The 14,577-nt window shown below is 39.1% G+C and overlaps 1 protein-coding gene across 8 annotated transcripts in view; it reads right to left on the bottom strand.

Moving 5' to 3' along the window:
* The window catches only part of MAPKAP1 (MAPK associated protein 1), a 304,477-nt gene that overhangs the window by 63,440 nt on the left and 226,460 nt on the right, over positions 1-14,577 (bottom strand). For 6 of the 8 annotated variants that reach the window (XR_011649456.1, XM_004463399.5, XM_004463397.5 and 3 more), the window contains one exon: positions 4,854-4,961. The exons of the other annotated variants lie outside the window; for them this stretch is intronic. Coding sequence is in view for 5 of the 6 variants with exons in the window: in XM_004463399.5 (XP_004463456.1) it covers positions 4,854-4,961 (108 nt within the window). In the remaining variant the exon portion in view is untranslated. The remainder of the gene's footprint in view (positions 1-4,853; positions 4,962-14,577) is intronic. 8 annotated transcript variants of the gene reach the window in all.

The raw sequence follows: 14,577 nt of genomic DNA, 5'->3' as shown, positions 1-14,577 counted from the left end.
TCAAGAAGTCATTATTTAGAAGTATAACAGGAAGTTATTATTTTGAAACAAAATCCACTATAAGGTTCCTATATGTAAATTAGTTCCCCTAGTATGTTTAAGATGAGAGTTCTTAAAGAATAGAAAAGAAGGAAGAAGGCAGGCAGGCAAGAATACATATCAGGTTAAAAAATCAGATAAGCAAGTTACAAAGGGGTATGTTGGTATAATTATACCATGCCTTTGGCATGCCATGGTGTGGTACTATACCTATTCTGACACTTCAAGTGACACAAGGATTGTTACACTTAGAGGTGCTCTCCCTATAAAATCTCTATCTATGTGAATTTATTTTGCTTTGTTTTTTCTTTATTTTGCTTGTTTTTCTTCTTAAAAAAGCCCATGTATGCTTACTTCAAAAAACTAGAGCATGCAAGTAAAGTACAAAAAGGCAGGAAAATGGATTTACCCAGCGTCCTGCTATCCAGATACAACCACTATTAACATTTTGGCATTTCCCTTCAAATTTCTTCCATGCTTTTCTTTTCATAGAGTTGGTATTAATCTATACATGTTGTTTTATATCCTTCATGATTTCCCCCCTAACATTACATCAATATTATTTCCCCATTGTAAAACTCTTGTCAAACACAACCTTTAGTGTCTGAAAAACATTTCACATCTATTGAGATGACTTTTCTCCTTTACTCTGTTACCATGGCAAATTGCAATGACTGGGTCTTTCTAATGTTAAACGAACATTGCATTCTAGAATAATCCTAACTTGGTAATGCTGTATTACTCTTTTAATTTATTGCTGGATTCAGTTTAATATTTTGTTTAGGATTTCTCTATTTGTATTTATGAATAAGACAGGTCTGAAATTTTTCTGTTTTGTGTGGTCTTTTTTGGAGTTTGGCAATAAGATTATGATAGCTTCTTAAACTGAGCTGGAGAGTGTAACCTCTTTTTCTGTTCTCTGGAACAGGTAATGTAAGATTAGCTCTATTTCTTCCTTATGTTTGGTAAACTAGCAAGTGAAGTCACATGAGTCTGGATTTTCTTTATGGGAGTTTTTAATCACTAATTCACTTTTCAAAATAGTTATAGGGGGAGCAGAGGTAGATCAGTGGTTGAGTGACTGCTTCCCATGGATGAGGTGCTGAGTTCAATCCCTGGTACCTCCTAAAAAATCAATTATGAGGATATTCAGGGTTGTTCTTTTTTTCTTGTGTCAATTTTATTATCTTTTTCTGAGAATGTGTCCTTTTCATCTATATTTTCATTAGTTTAGAGATTCTCATACTAACCTCTTATTATCTATTTAATGACTGCAGGATCTACTGTGATACCACCTTTTCATTTCTGTCACTCTGTATTTCTCTGTTATTTATGTTTGTCTTCCTTGTTTTTGATCCATTTCATCAGAGACTTATCAATTTTATTAGTTTTCAAAGAACCAACTTTTAGTTTTATTGTCCCTGTATTTTCTATTTCATTAATTTCTTTTATCTTTATTGCTTCCTTCTATTTTCTTTAGGTAGCTTTTTCTGTTTCTTTTCTAATTTCTTGAGCTGAATGTTTAGCTCATTTCTTTTAAGTCTTTTTTTTGTTTGTGTAATACATGCATTTTAAGACAGTAATGTTTCCTCTAAATATTGCTTTAGCTACATCCCACAAATTTCAGTATGTAGAATTTCCATTATCTTTCAGTCCAAAATATTTTCAGTTTCCATTATGATTTCTTATTTAAACCATGGGTTTAGTAGCTTATTTCTCAATTTCCAAAGAAATAAGGACATTCTTGTTGTCTTTTTCTTGATTTCTAGCCTAATTCAATGAAATAAGATGAAGATTAGAAAACATCAATGTGACTTTAACCCTTACTTACTTTACTGCCTAGAATATAGCCAATATTGGTAAATATTCATGTGTGATTGAAAAAAAAATGTATTCTGCAGTTGTGGCATGAAATATGTCTCTGTATATGTCCAGTAGGTTAAGTTTGTTAACTGCGCTTCTTATTGATTTTTTAAAAAGTTTGTTTTATCAGTTACAGAGAGTTAAAATCTCCCTCCATGGTGGGAGATTTGTTTATAAATATATATCATTTTTATATATAAATATGTATATTTATTTATTACTCCCCCCTCCCTTGTTGTTTTGTGCTTACTGTCTGCTCTCTGTGTGTTCTTCTGTGTCTGCTTGTCTTCTCATTAGGCAGCTCTAGGAACTGATCCTGGGACCTTCCAGAGTGGGAGAGAAGTGCTCATTCTCTTGCACCACCCTCAGCTCCCTTGTCTGCTGCATCTCTTATTGTCTCTCCTCTGTGTCTATTTTTGTTGTGTCATCTTGCTGCACCAGCTGTCTGTGTGTGCCAGCTCTGTGTGGGCCAGCTTGCCATACAGGCCAGCTTGCCTTCACCAGGAGGCCCTGGGTATGGAACCCTGTGGTAGATGGGAGCCCAATCGCTTGAGCCCCATCTGCTTCCTTATATAATTTTCTAAGTAATTCTTTCAGGTTTTGCTCTCTATATTTTGAGGTTATGCTATTAACTGCATGTAGAACTGTTAAATTTTCCTAGTAAATTGAACCTTTTATCATTATGAAATGACACTTTTTATCTCTAATAATGTTTATTGCCTCATGTTAATATAGCTATACCATATTTATTTTAATTAGTATTTGCACAGATTATCTTTTTCTATCCTTTTCCTTCAAACTTTTAGTACCTTTCTGTTTTGGCTAGCTCTCTCATAAGCAGCATATTTTAAAAAGTTCATTCTAACATCTTTTGGGATCTCTACCCCTAACAAATCCTGGACTCTTTTGTTCCCTTGCCCCTAGATAGTCCAACTCGGCTTTTCAACTTCCTGTTCCAAATAGGCAAATGGTTCAGAGCAGAAGTGGTTCTAGATGTTGATCTCACCTCTCTTGGTTCAAATCTTCTCCCAGATATAGGTCATTAATTCCTTTCTATCTTGTGCTCTTTGGTGACTTTAGGATGGTGATTTGTACATTTCATTCAGGTTTCTAAGTTACCTTCAGTGAGGGAGTTTGTTCAAAGTACTAAGCCTGAGAGTGGAGGTGGCTTAAGCCAGTATGCACTTCCCTCCTACATGGGAGGTACCAGGTTTGGTTCCCAGTACCTCCTAAAAAGATAAGTGCCCAACAAACAGCCACAGAGAGCAGACAGTGAGCACAAACGTGATGGGGGTGGGGGAAGTACTAAGTTTGTTATTACCGGAAGTAGAATCCCAGCAAGGCCCAATATACGGATGTATTGTAAGTTATTAGACTACTTTTCCAATGTTGGATATTACAAATAATACTGTGAAAACTACTATCCTTATGCACAAATTTTTGTTGCATTTTACATCTCCATAAGAAAGAGTCTTACAAGCAGAAATACTAGGTAACACGTTTTTAGGTCTCTTGATACTCGTAGCAACATTACAGTGATTTATACTACTATCAGCAGGGTTGAGCATACCTATTACCCTATATTCTCCCCAGCAATGAGGACTCTTAAAAATATCTGGCTTATTTGATAGGTGAAAAGTATCACAATACACTTGAAAACATTTGTATATTATTTTGTTGATTGGGATGAACATTTTTATAAATGTTACTACTTAATTGAATTTTTTGGACCATTTGGGAGCCAGTGATTTTTACGTAAGACATTTAAAACTAGTTGCAGACTAAGGAGACACTAACTTCTGTCTTTGAAAATTTGCTGCTAAATGCCAAGAGTACATTTTATCAGCCTGGTGAATTTTTTGAATGCCTCTCCAGAGAAGGCTGTCAGGGCCCCTGCTCAAAGAGCAGCAGTCTGGATTTGCTTAGAGGGTCAGTGGCATGGATAAAAATCTACCATTCATTCACTCATTCAGTCTATACTTACTGAGCTCCTGCAGTATCTAGTCTGTGAATAATTGGTGAATTACTGAAGGACACTATGCTAGGGCACAGGGACACTGTTTTCAACCTTTCCCTCATAGACCTGACAATTTAGTGGAAAAAACAGATAACAAATGATCATTGAGAAAAATAGTTTTAAACAGAAATAAATGCAATGAAGGGAAAATAGTATGTTCTATAACAGAAAATAATGGGGGACCAGAATGAGGGATGGATCAGGTTTAGGAGATAGGGGGAAGCAGGGCAGTGAGATCACAGGTATGCTTTCTGAAAATGTGACATTTAAATTTGAGATGAAGGATGAGAGGGAGTTAACCAGAGTGAGGGAAAGAGTGCTCCATGCAAAAGAAAGAGCCTGTGCAAAAGCCCTGCAGCAGGAATGTTCATGGGCCGTTTGCTGTCATAATCGTAGTTGTCACATCACTTGCTCCTTAACTCAGTGGGAATACAGAGGAGAGGGATGGCAAAAATTCACAATGAACGAAATTAAAGTTTTAAAGACGTTCTCAACACACCATTCGGAACCACTACATTACTTCTTGCTAAGAATATGTAAATGATTAACATTTTTTTAAACTTTAAAGCCTCTTGATGTCTGAACAGTGATACTAACAGGGCCAGTTGCCTTATACAAAATAGTCTTTTTCTCAGAAAAGGCCTCATATTTCTAAGCTATTTCCAGAGCTGTTCCTCACTTAAGAAGATACAGTTCAACTGAAAAATATTAATTGCCAAAAGCTAAACAGGATGCAGACTCTTTACCAAAAGGCATGAAATCAATCATTTCAGATTGGGATACACTTTTGGCATGAAGGCTCAGGTCTGCCTTGGAAAACAAAGTACCTTCAAATCTGCCTAAACTAGCCAGACCAACAAGTGTTCCCAAACACATACTTTCTAAGCACGCCTGCAACTGACAAAGCAGTTATGGAGCCAGGAGGCCAACGTACTGTTCTCGCGGACCAGGCAGAACTCCCATGCGCTCTGGCTCTCCAAGGTGCTCTCCAGGTCCACAGCAACATTGGGCTCACTCTGCTTCTCCAGGCGGTACTGAGGGCCTGGAAGATCAAAGGGGCAGGAGGAGGGGAGGAAGTCTGAAACCGTGAATTTAACATTTACAAAACACCACATATTGGCAAAAAGCTGACTAAGCATTAGGAAAATGCTGAAGTCTGCCTTAAGCCTTCCCAAAAAATATCTAGTGATCTGAGATGGAAGATGTTGGATTTTTTCACAAGGTTTCACACATTTCTCTTTTACTATCAGATCTGTTCTCACGCAGTTCTCCCCAAAACAAGGTGAGAGGTAAGTGGCTTTGGATCAGATATCTGGAGTCACAGGTATCCTATCCTCTCTGAATCTGTTACCTAATATGTAATGTGGGAATACTTATACCTTGAAGGAGCATAGTGAAGATTAGAATTGATGTAAGAAAAATGATTACTTGGTAAGGTATCTCTCTTACCCAGAGGCACTCCTAGAAAGGTACTTCTTATTAATAATTATCATTATATAATAATAAATTATAATTAAGAATAATGTTTGTAATATGATGATAGCCCCCAACTAAAAACAATAAAAAATAAAAAGCAGGTGAAATTAAAAAAATAAATCTCAGATTTCTGGGTGATGGTGATAGAAGGATAGTGGCTGCTGATTCACATTTTTTGTTAAAACCCTCATGAAAACACAAGAGACACAGGTTTCAGTAATACTGGAAACCAGGTATACTAGCTACCCTGTGTCACACATTATATATTTATTCTTGTATTTCTTTGTAAACCCAAATGGCAAGCTTTTTCTTCTGAGTTAACACCTAACTGGTCCAACGATCACACTCAAAAGATTGCTCCTGTCATTTGTTAATGGTTATTAAAAAGATCAACAGCCTAAGAAACTGTCTTATTGCTTTGACTGTAAGAAGTGTGTTTGGTCAGACAGAAGGAGAGGTGTAAAGATCTGAGGAAAGCATAAGAGGCCTTGAAGGGTGCCCAGGCAGAATGCATATTTTTAGATATGTTCTTCAGCTGTTGTCAGCTTGTTGATTAGTTACATCCAGCACTGCTCCTTCATTATTTTGAGGCATTTAACTCACTTCTGGTAATTCTCCTCCCCTATGGTCTATATTCATCTGTAGCATTGTAGAGTTTATTTTAGTTTCATGGTATACTTAATCTTTTCTCTAATTGTTATTTCATTAGCATTCTGCCAAGTCTCAGAATTCTTAGTCATTTTTACACTTCTTAAAGCTTTTAAACTTTTGACTAAGAAAACAAATGCTCAAAAAGCATGACTAAGCAAATACATGTTCACGAGTCTACATGATTCTTATAAATTCTAATGTACTATATTCAATTCAAGAAGGTATTGTGTTTCAATATTATACATAGTAAAAATCTAATTTTAAGAATATTAAGAGCATGGAAGTGCTGGGAATTCTTATAGTTTCTACCACCTGTCACTTGTTAGGTGTCAATTAACAGGCACAATTGCTGCTGATCACTGGATGCCTGTACATTCATTGGCAGCTGAATTTTAAGAAAACTCACCTGGTAAGAGATTTCTATCCTCTCTCACCTTTCACTGAACACCTGCCCTTCACTCTTCAGTTGACCAGAGGAAAGGGAGTGATCCCTGAACCTGGAGAGCTGCTTTCTAAGACACTGACCTGTTAACACAGCCTCTGACTGCCACCAACCCCAATATCTCCAAGAAGGGCAGTAAGTCAAATGCACTGACATCCACTTTTTTTTTTTTTTAAAGATTTTTAAAATTTATTTCTCTCCCCTTGCCCCCCCACCCCACCAGTTGTCTGCTCTCTGTGTCCATTCACTGTGTGTGTTCTTCTGTGTCTGCTTCCATCCTTATCAGTGGCACTGGGAATCTGTGTCTCTTTTTGTTGCGTCATCTTGTAAGTTCTGTGTGTGCTGCACCACTCCTGGGCAGGCTGAACTTTCTTTTGCACTGGGCGGCTCTCCTTATGGGGCACACTCCTTGTGCGTGGGGCTCCCCTATGTGGGGGACACCCCTGTGTGGCAGGATACGCCTTACGCACATCAGCACTGCGCGTGGGCCAAAGAACGTTACATTAAAAAACATGAGAGGTTCTCACATAACCCACTCCCCACCCCCTCACCCCCATCATTTTTGTAAATTGTATTTTTTTGCAGATATATACATCTCAAAAAATGTTACATTAAAAAACACAAGAGGTTCCCGTATACTCCCCACCTCCCCACCCCACTCCTCCCACACCAACAACCTCCCCCAACATTGTGGCATACTCATTGCACTCAGTGAACATATTTTGGAGCCCTGCGGTATCACACGGATAATAGTTTACCCTGTAAATCACACTCTCCCCCAGTACATTCAGTGGGTTATGGCAGGATATATAAAGTCCAACGTCTGACCCTACCATATCATTTAGGACAACTCAAAGTCCCAAAAATGCCCCCACATCACATCTCTTCTTCCCTCTCCCTGCCCTCAGCAACTACTGTGGCCACTTTCCCCACCTCAATGCTATAATTTCTTCTCTATTACTAATCACAATATTTTCATAGTAGAATATCAGTAAGTCCACTCTAATCTATTTCATTCCTCCATTCTGTGGACCCTGGGATAGTTATGTCCACTCCACCTCTAGATCAAGAGGGGGCTTAGATTCCACATGGATGATGGATGCAATTCTTCTGTTTGCAGTTGTAGGCACTCTTGATTCCCTGGTGTGGTGGTTGACCATCATCACATCCCTGTTAGCTGACCTGGTTAAGTCCAATGAACCAGAGAGTAGGAGTTGCAACTCTACTGAGGCTCAGGGCCCAGCTGGCACATGGGCAGTCCAGAGATTCAAGTTCCCTGAGTATATACCATCCCTAGCGCCAACTACAGGTTCAGTAAAAGTGATAGAAGAGGCATATGTAGAAAAGTCACATCTGAGTCTAGCTCCATCACACGCAAGAGTACAAATTCCAAAGTAGCGCCCTCTGATATGGCACAGAATTCCAAATCCATCTGCCATGACCATGTACCCTGTGGGTCTCCATAACCTTCAGGAGAACCGGAGCCTAGGGTTGTATCTACTTTGGCTTTTTCTGGGATCTTGCTGAGGTGTGCATAAGCGTGACCCCTCTGATGAACTCCCGACTCTTTTTTGAAGCCTCTTAGCCATATAAACTCATTTGTCTTTGCCATTTCCCCCTTTTATTCAAGGAAACCCGGTTCTGTACTTCGCAAATGAATGATTTAGTTTGACTTTGGGGAAAGTAGGATTGTTAAGCCGTAGAAGACTCAAGATCCAAAACCAAATGGAAGATTGCCTCTTACAAATATCTCAGTTTCTCTATTGATTATTTTCTTTACAATGTATAAGATATCCCACAAAGACTACTTCATAAATTTCCCCCTGAAAAGGCTAGATTAATAACTTCTGGCCATACTGTGTAATGAGAGAGGCAGGGCACATGTGAGAGGCAATAAAGCCTGGTGGTTAAAGGCATGGACTTGGAGCCAGATTGCTTAAGTCTAAGTCCTGGCCAAACAACTTCTAGCCTGTACTACTTTGGATCAACTTAACCTCTCTGTTTCTTCATCTATAAAATGGGGATAATAATAGTACCTATCTCATAAGACTATCTGAGGATTCAGTGAACTAATAGTTGTAAAGCACTAAGAACAGTGCATGGTACATCAAACAACAGTGTTATTTAAGTGTCTGCTATTACCTTCATCATTATCATTGGATTGTAACAAATGAAGATATCATAACAGTACTGACAATCACAACTACTGTCATTATGGGTCCAGATAGTATGCTAAGTCTTTTATACATATTCTCTAACTTATTCTTCAGTCACCCTAGGAAGAAAAGAGTATGAACCTCATTTTAGAGAGGAAGAAACTATAACTTATAGAGGCTAAATAACTTGCTCACTTCATACCTAAGGCTGCCCAGGCCTGTACTCTCTCTATTACATTATAAACCATAGCCCCTCACTCATATCAAGTTCTAAGTAAATGTCTGTTGATGATAATCAGTACTATGACAAGCCAGATCATTACATATCAAAGTGCAGTCTCCATCAAATGCTTGTTTAATTTTCAGGCAGCTGACATGGGAAGAAAGGGAAAAAAGCAGCCAAAAGTCATTTCATAAAGACAAGCTGTGAGGTCAATTTCTATTAATATACTTTTGTCAAAGAAATGATTATATAAAATATAAAAGGCTCTTTCACACTGAACAGGACATAGTTCTCAAGGCAACAGCCATCCCTTGGAAAGAGGTTTAAAATGTCACAGCTGTACATGAAGATACATGTCTTCTACTTCACAGTAGAGGGGGAACACAAAAGGAAGATTCTGGGAAGCAGTTACTTTGCAGCGACAAAAAAACCTGCTTGGGCAGACCATGATGTATTTACTGCAGTAATACCATGTCACGGAACAGTCCAGGAACAAAATACTGCTCTAGGCACTTTGAGAGAGTTCCAAGTTATAATACCCAGGCAAGATTGTTATGGGATTTTGTAAACCCAAGGCAAACATTTCAACACTTAAGTTTCAAAGGAAATCTGTAGAATCTTTTGGGTGGTGAATACATGCTCAGTTCACCTTCTTGATCCTTTAACCCATGACTGAAACAGAAAAGGTTTTTTTGTTTTTTTTTCAGAAAAGGTTTTAACACCCAATTCCTTAACAGCTGAGAACCAGTTGAGAGCTGAAATCCAATGGGACGTGCTTGTCAAAGACAAGAGGGAAATGGTACTGCTGACTCTATCACCCTGCATCTTCTTCACAAGACCCATGGGAGAAACTTCCCTCAGACCTCCACATCAGGAAAAGCTGTACTTACCCAGAGCAATTGGCTTGCCTTTATATCTTTAGACAGTTTAAAATAAATCTTGGAACTAACTGATACTATGTCCCTCTCTCCTTTGCCCATTAGGAAGCTTAGTACTAATCATGTGACCTGACTGTGCTGAATAGGGCATGCATTTTTGTGCCAACTCTTCCGCTGGACTCATTCTGCCATTTAACCTTTATTCTTTCATGTAGTTTCTTCATCAATTCATGTACGTTTAAAATTCTATTATAATGTATGTATTCCAAATGTTTTTGGGTTAAAGTAGGGCATAATAAATTAATCTATCACTATTATTGCTGAGCATTCCACAATCAGAGCAAGTTTAAGAACCACCTGCCTGGAGGAAAAACTGAAACAAAGGCTGAAATTTCTACGGTTATACCTTCATGTCAACAATTTCCCATTCACCAACTTAAAGAGTTTCAATTTGAAAGAGTTTCTTATAGTCAGAAAGAGACTGGTGTGAGCAAATAAGAAAACTCCTAGTGTTTGTGCTGGGACGGGGAGAGAGCGAGAGAAAGAGAAACATTGCTAGCTGTGGGGAAGTTATTTAATCTCTGGGCATCATTTCCTCACCTGTAAAATGGGGATGATAACGGAACTTCACCCAGAAGGCTGCAGTAAGGATTAAATAAGACAACCCACAATTCTCCTTAGCCAAGTGCTAAGTCAATGGCAGCTGCTATTATTGCTAGTAAGGGCTGGGACTGGAACAGAAACAGCTGCAATTGAGTTTTAGATAGATTCCTGTCCTGTGAGTCACAACAGGCTCACTGCCCCTTAAGGGAAGATACACAGTGGCAGGGGATGCTGGCATCAAAGCGGATGTTCATATTTTTTTCAAGTGCAATCCCTGAGGTGGGGATGTGGGGTGGGAGAGAATGCACATTGGTTTAAACAAGCTTGCTTTTAAGGTACAGGCAGTAATTAAGGCCAGAGACTTGTTCGGCAGCCAGGATTCCTAAAGTTCACTCCTGTCTGAGGTCCTACAAATATAGTCAAAATGATGTGTAAACGTCAGAACCCACAGAACAAGCCATGACGGCATAGACATCAAAGGACCAGTGATGCTATAATACCATCCACACATCTATCTAATAAACATTTTTTAAGCATCAATGATGAGCATCAACGATGAATAATCAATGATTCCTGCCTTCAAGGAGGTTGGAGGAGATGGAGAGAGACACTTAAGCAGATAAACTATAGAAAAGACCAATCAGTACTCTTACCAAGATAGGGACAAGGTGCCAAGGGAGCACAGAAGAGGGGGCAATTAACTCCACCCTCCTCTTCCCCGAGGTGAAAACATCTGAACTGGGTCTTAAAGAAGGGCATGGAGCCAGAAGAAGGAGGAAGTAGATCATTCCTAGAGGGAAGTGCATGTGCAAAGGCAAGAAGATACTGAAGGGAACACATGGACCATGGGAATTTTAGTGTGGAAGAGCCTGGCTTGTCCAGAGGAGCAAGGAGAATAGCTAGGCTGGGGAGCATGGCCCAATTAAGGCTCAGATTTTCTCTTACTAACAACAGCTGCTAACTGAGCAGGGGCGTGACACAATCAGCTTTATATTTTGGTAAGATTCTTCTGGTGGCACCACTGACAACAGGTTGGAAGGGACTGGTGGCAGGGCGATCCATTTGAGACAAATGGTGCCAAGCCTTGTCTGTTCAATGGCAGGAGCTGGATAAATCCCAACTTCCTCACTGAGCCAAAGTCATCACTGACACATTGATGCTGTCGATATCAGAGCTCAGATCCAACATCAGCTATTCTAAAATGTATGCATTTAGTGTCAGCTACATCGCTTATAATTCTTCCTCTAGGGGTGACTATAATCGTTTCCTGCCTGATCTTAATATAAGCACTGAACTATATTCCAGTGATAACCATGGTAGCTTATACCCTCTCTCAGGCACAGATTGGATAATTTGGAATTTAAATAATAAAACAAGGAGGGAGATGACATGACAATAAGGTCACACTTTAGGCTCTTCTGAGCCAATACACAATTTGCTTCCAGTGAAACAGCCGAATATAATCAAATTAAATACCATTCCTATTACAAAAGAAGAAAGACCAGTGCTGTTTCAATAAACCAATTTTCCTCCTAGTTAAACAGCAAAACCTTCAGGAAAGGTTTTGAAAGCATGACCCATCAGTTCTAATTTTTAAAACTTATCCTTTCAGTCAAGACTAGAAAAAGGCCCATTCCAACTTTTATCTTTACTACAAAGTGCTGTTATCTTGGCCTGATGTCAGGAGCTCTATCTCTCTTTCTGCTGACAAGCAGAGACGAGAAAGATAAGATTGGAAACGAATCTCACTTCTCTGAGTAAATAAATAATCAATACTCATCTAAATGTAAATGAGAAGGTAGCCCCCTCTGATAACAGAACTCTTATCAGAGAGCCAATTTTCTTCAGACATTTGGCCTCAACCAAATCACCATCATTCAGCCCCAGTCTAATGGCAAAAAATCGTAACTAAATTGAACCGATCACCAGAGATCAACTAAGTTCGGCCCTGGCCACTTCAGGTTCAAATGTTTGGGAATGCAATTTTGCCCCCATTAACTTTCAATAGCAATGAAGAACAGACTGGTCAAGGGGCCAGGCTGCAATAAACAAACCCCAGCAAAGAGGGCCAGCTGGAGCCTGAGGAGTGGTTTAAGTGTTTAAACAATAGAACCATAGCAAACCTGGAAAGTGTGAAGGGAAAGCTGCTTCCCTAGGGTGGGTAGAGAGCATTCCCTCCTATCTAAGAGGTGGCTGAAACTGATAAGATATTTAATCTGTCTGATGATGATGATGATGGTTCAAGTTTATTAAAACAAATATAAAGAAAAAGATTAAAAAGTCACCACAGTACAATACAGTAAACCCTATTGTAAATGATGGACTATGGTTGATAGTATAATTATAAAAATGTTCTTTCATGAATTGTAACAAAAGTATTACACTAATGCAAGGTGTTGATAATATTGTGGTTTATGGGAACTCTATCTTATGCATTATTTTCTGTAAACTTACAACTTCTCTAATAAAAATTTTTTTTAAAAATTCACACACACACACACAAAGGGACTGTAGCTAAAAATAACCTAAGGTTCAAATGATCAATTTCCTCCAACTAATTTGTATCAGACTTACATCTGACCCAGCAGTACCACACTGACCTGATTTTACTGAAATAAGACGCCGTCTACAAGACAAATCACTTTCAAACCACTGCACTGGGGTTTCCATTTCTTTGCTGTAAGACTCAATTCACTGCTGATGAGAGTATTGGGGAAATTATGACCATTATTGATAGGACGGCAAAACCACTTTTACACAGTACTCTTCAAGTCGACAGAAAGCTTGCACTGGACCATTAATGAAGGTGTCAGTTAGAATCAGAAATTAAAGACAAAGGCTGGGAAAGGTCTAATTTTTATAGCACGTTAAGGATACAAGACACACAGAAGAAGAAGCTGTTTATCCTCTTAGGAGTAATACAGTCTAAACAAGAGTGAGTTGAGGAGGCAGGCCGTGATTAGGGTAAGGAAATGCTCTTTTCCTGCCTGGCCCTGGGGTTCTGAGAGCAAAGGCTCTTTCAATGTTATCAGCTCCAAATCTTTATCAGCCGAAGGATAAGGATGATATGCCTGGTGCAAAACAGAACTACTCACAATTTTCCACTCTCTGCTCTTGATGTGAGCATCTTATCCTAGAAGGTGGACATGAAATGCATGGATACAGCATGCACTTCAGAGTCAGAAAGACCTGGATTAAAATTCAGGCCATATTACAATGTTATGCTGGTCAAGTTACTTGATCTAAACCTTCATAGAGTAATTGCAATAACAAAATAAGTAATCACTAAATATCAGTTACAGGCCAGGACAAGAATCCAGGTGTGTCAGATTCGAAAGCCTGTGCTCTTAACCACCCCACTATGCTGTATTCGATGAAAAGTATTATAGGTCTTGATCTCTGGGTTAAAAAAAAAAAAAGAATTGTAAGGTTGAGATGATTTATCAATTTAGGAAGAGTAAAGATGTTGGGTGGAAAGACCAGGCAGCAGGGAGGAGGAAGTGGATAGCTGTTCTTGAGGTAAAAATTGAGAGTCTATCAGCCCTCGAAGCAGGCACCTATCTGACAAGCATTTACTAGTAAGCACCAGTTGCTTGTCCTGATTTTTTTGGGTTGGGTCTTTTTCTAAGTTAAATTATTTACAGAGTTACTGCCTCAATCCACAGTTCTGAAAGTGTGATTTCTTTAGGGTTTAACTACACCCATTTCTAGTCTTGTTACAACTTTTTTATTGCGCTAGAAAACATTTACTGGAAATATGTTACTGCTATTACCAGGTCATAAAATAAAAAGAAAAATAGTTTATGTATAGCCATCATTTCCAATCATCAATCAGAAAGTGCCAACAGGAGGAAAGGAAAGGGCGTACAGCTGAGATTTCCTTCTTTGTGTAGGAGAAAAAGCGGGAGCATCATAATTCTTCAGAACAAATTTCTTCTTGAATACCCAGCCTCACAGATGGGCCCCTGGGAGGAGCAGGGAGGTGCACCTTTTGGCTCATAACCTCCTCTCTGCTGCTTTCCCTTGAATCCCTGTCAGAATTAAAAGCTCTTTCATCCCAACTTCCTCAGGACTCTGCTTTACTCAGTGCCCTGAGCATGCTGGATTATAAGGCATTTTGTTTGTGTTCCCTCTACCCACCCACCATCAGGGCATTCTTTGAAGAAAGGGGTGGGGGTGGGAGCTTTTTATAAAAACTCATCTCTGTTTCCCCAGGCATATAGCACAGA

The sequence above is a fragment of the Dasypus novemcinctus genome, chromosome 8, assembly GCF_030445035.2.
Source record: "Dasypus novemcinctus isolate mDasNov1 chromosome 8, mDasNov1.1.hap2, whole genome shotgun sequence".
Taxonomy (NCBI): domain Eukaryota; kingdom Metazoa; phylum Chordata; class Mammalia; order Cingulata; family Dasypodidae; genus Dasypus; species Dasypus novemcinctus.
Note: the sequence above shows the minus strand (reverse complement) of the source record. Positions and strands in the feature narration are given on the sequence as shown.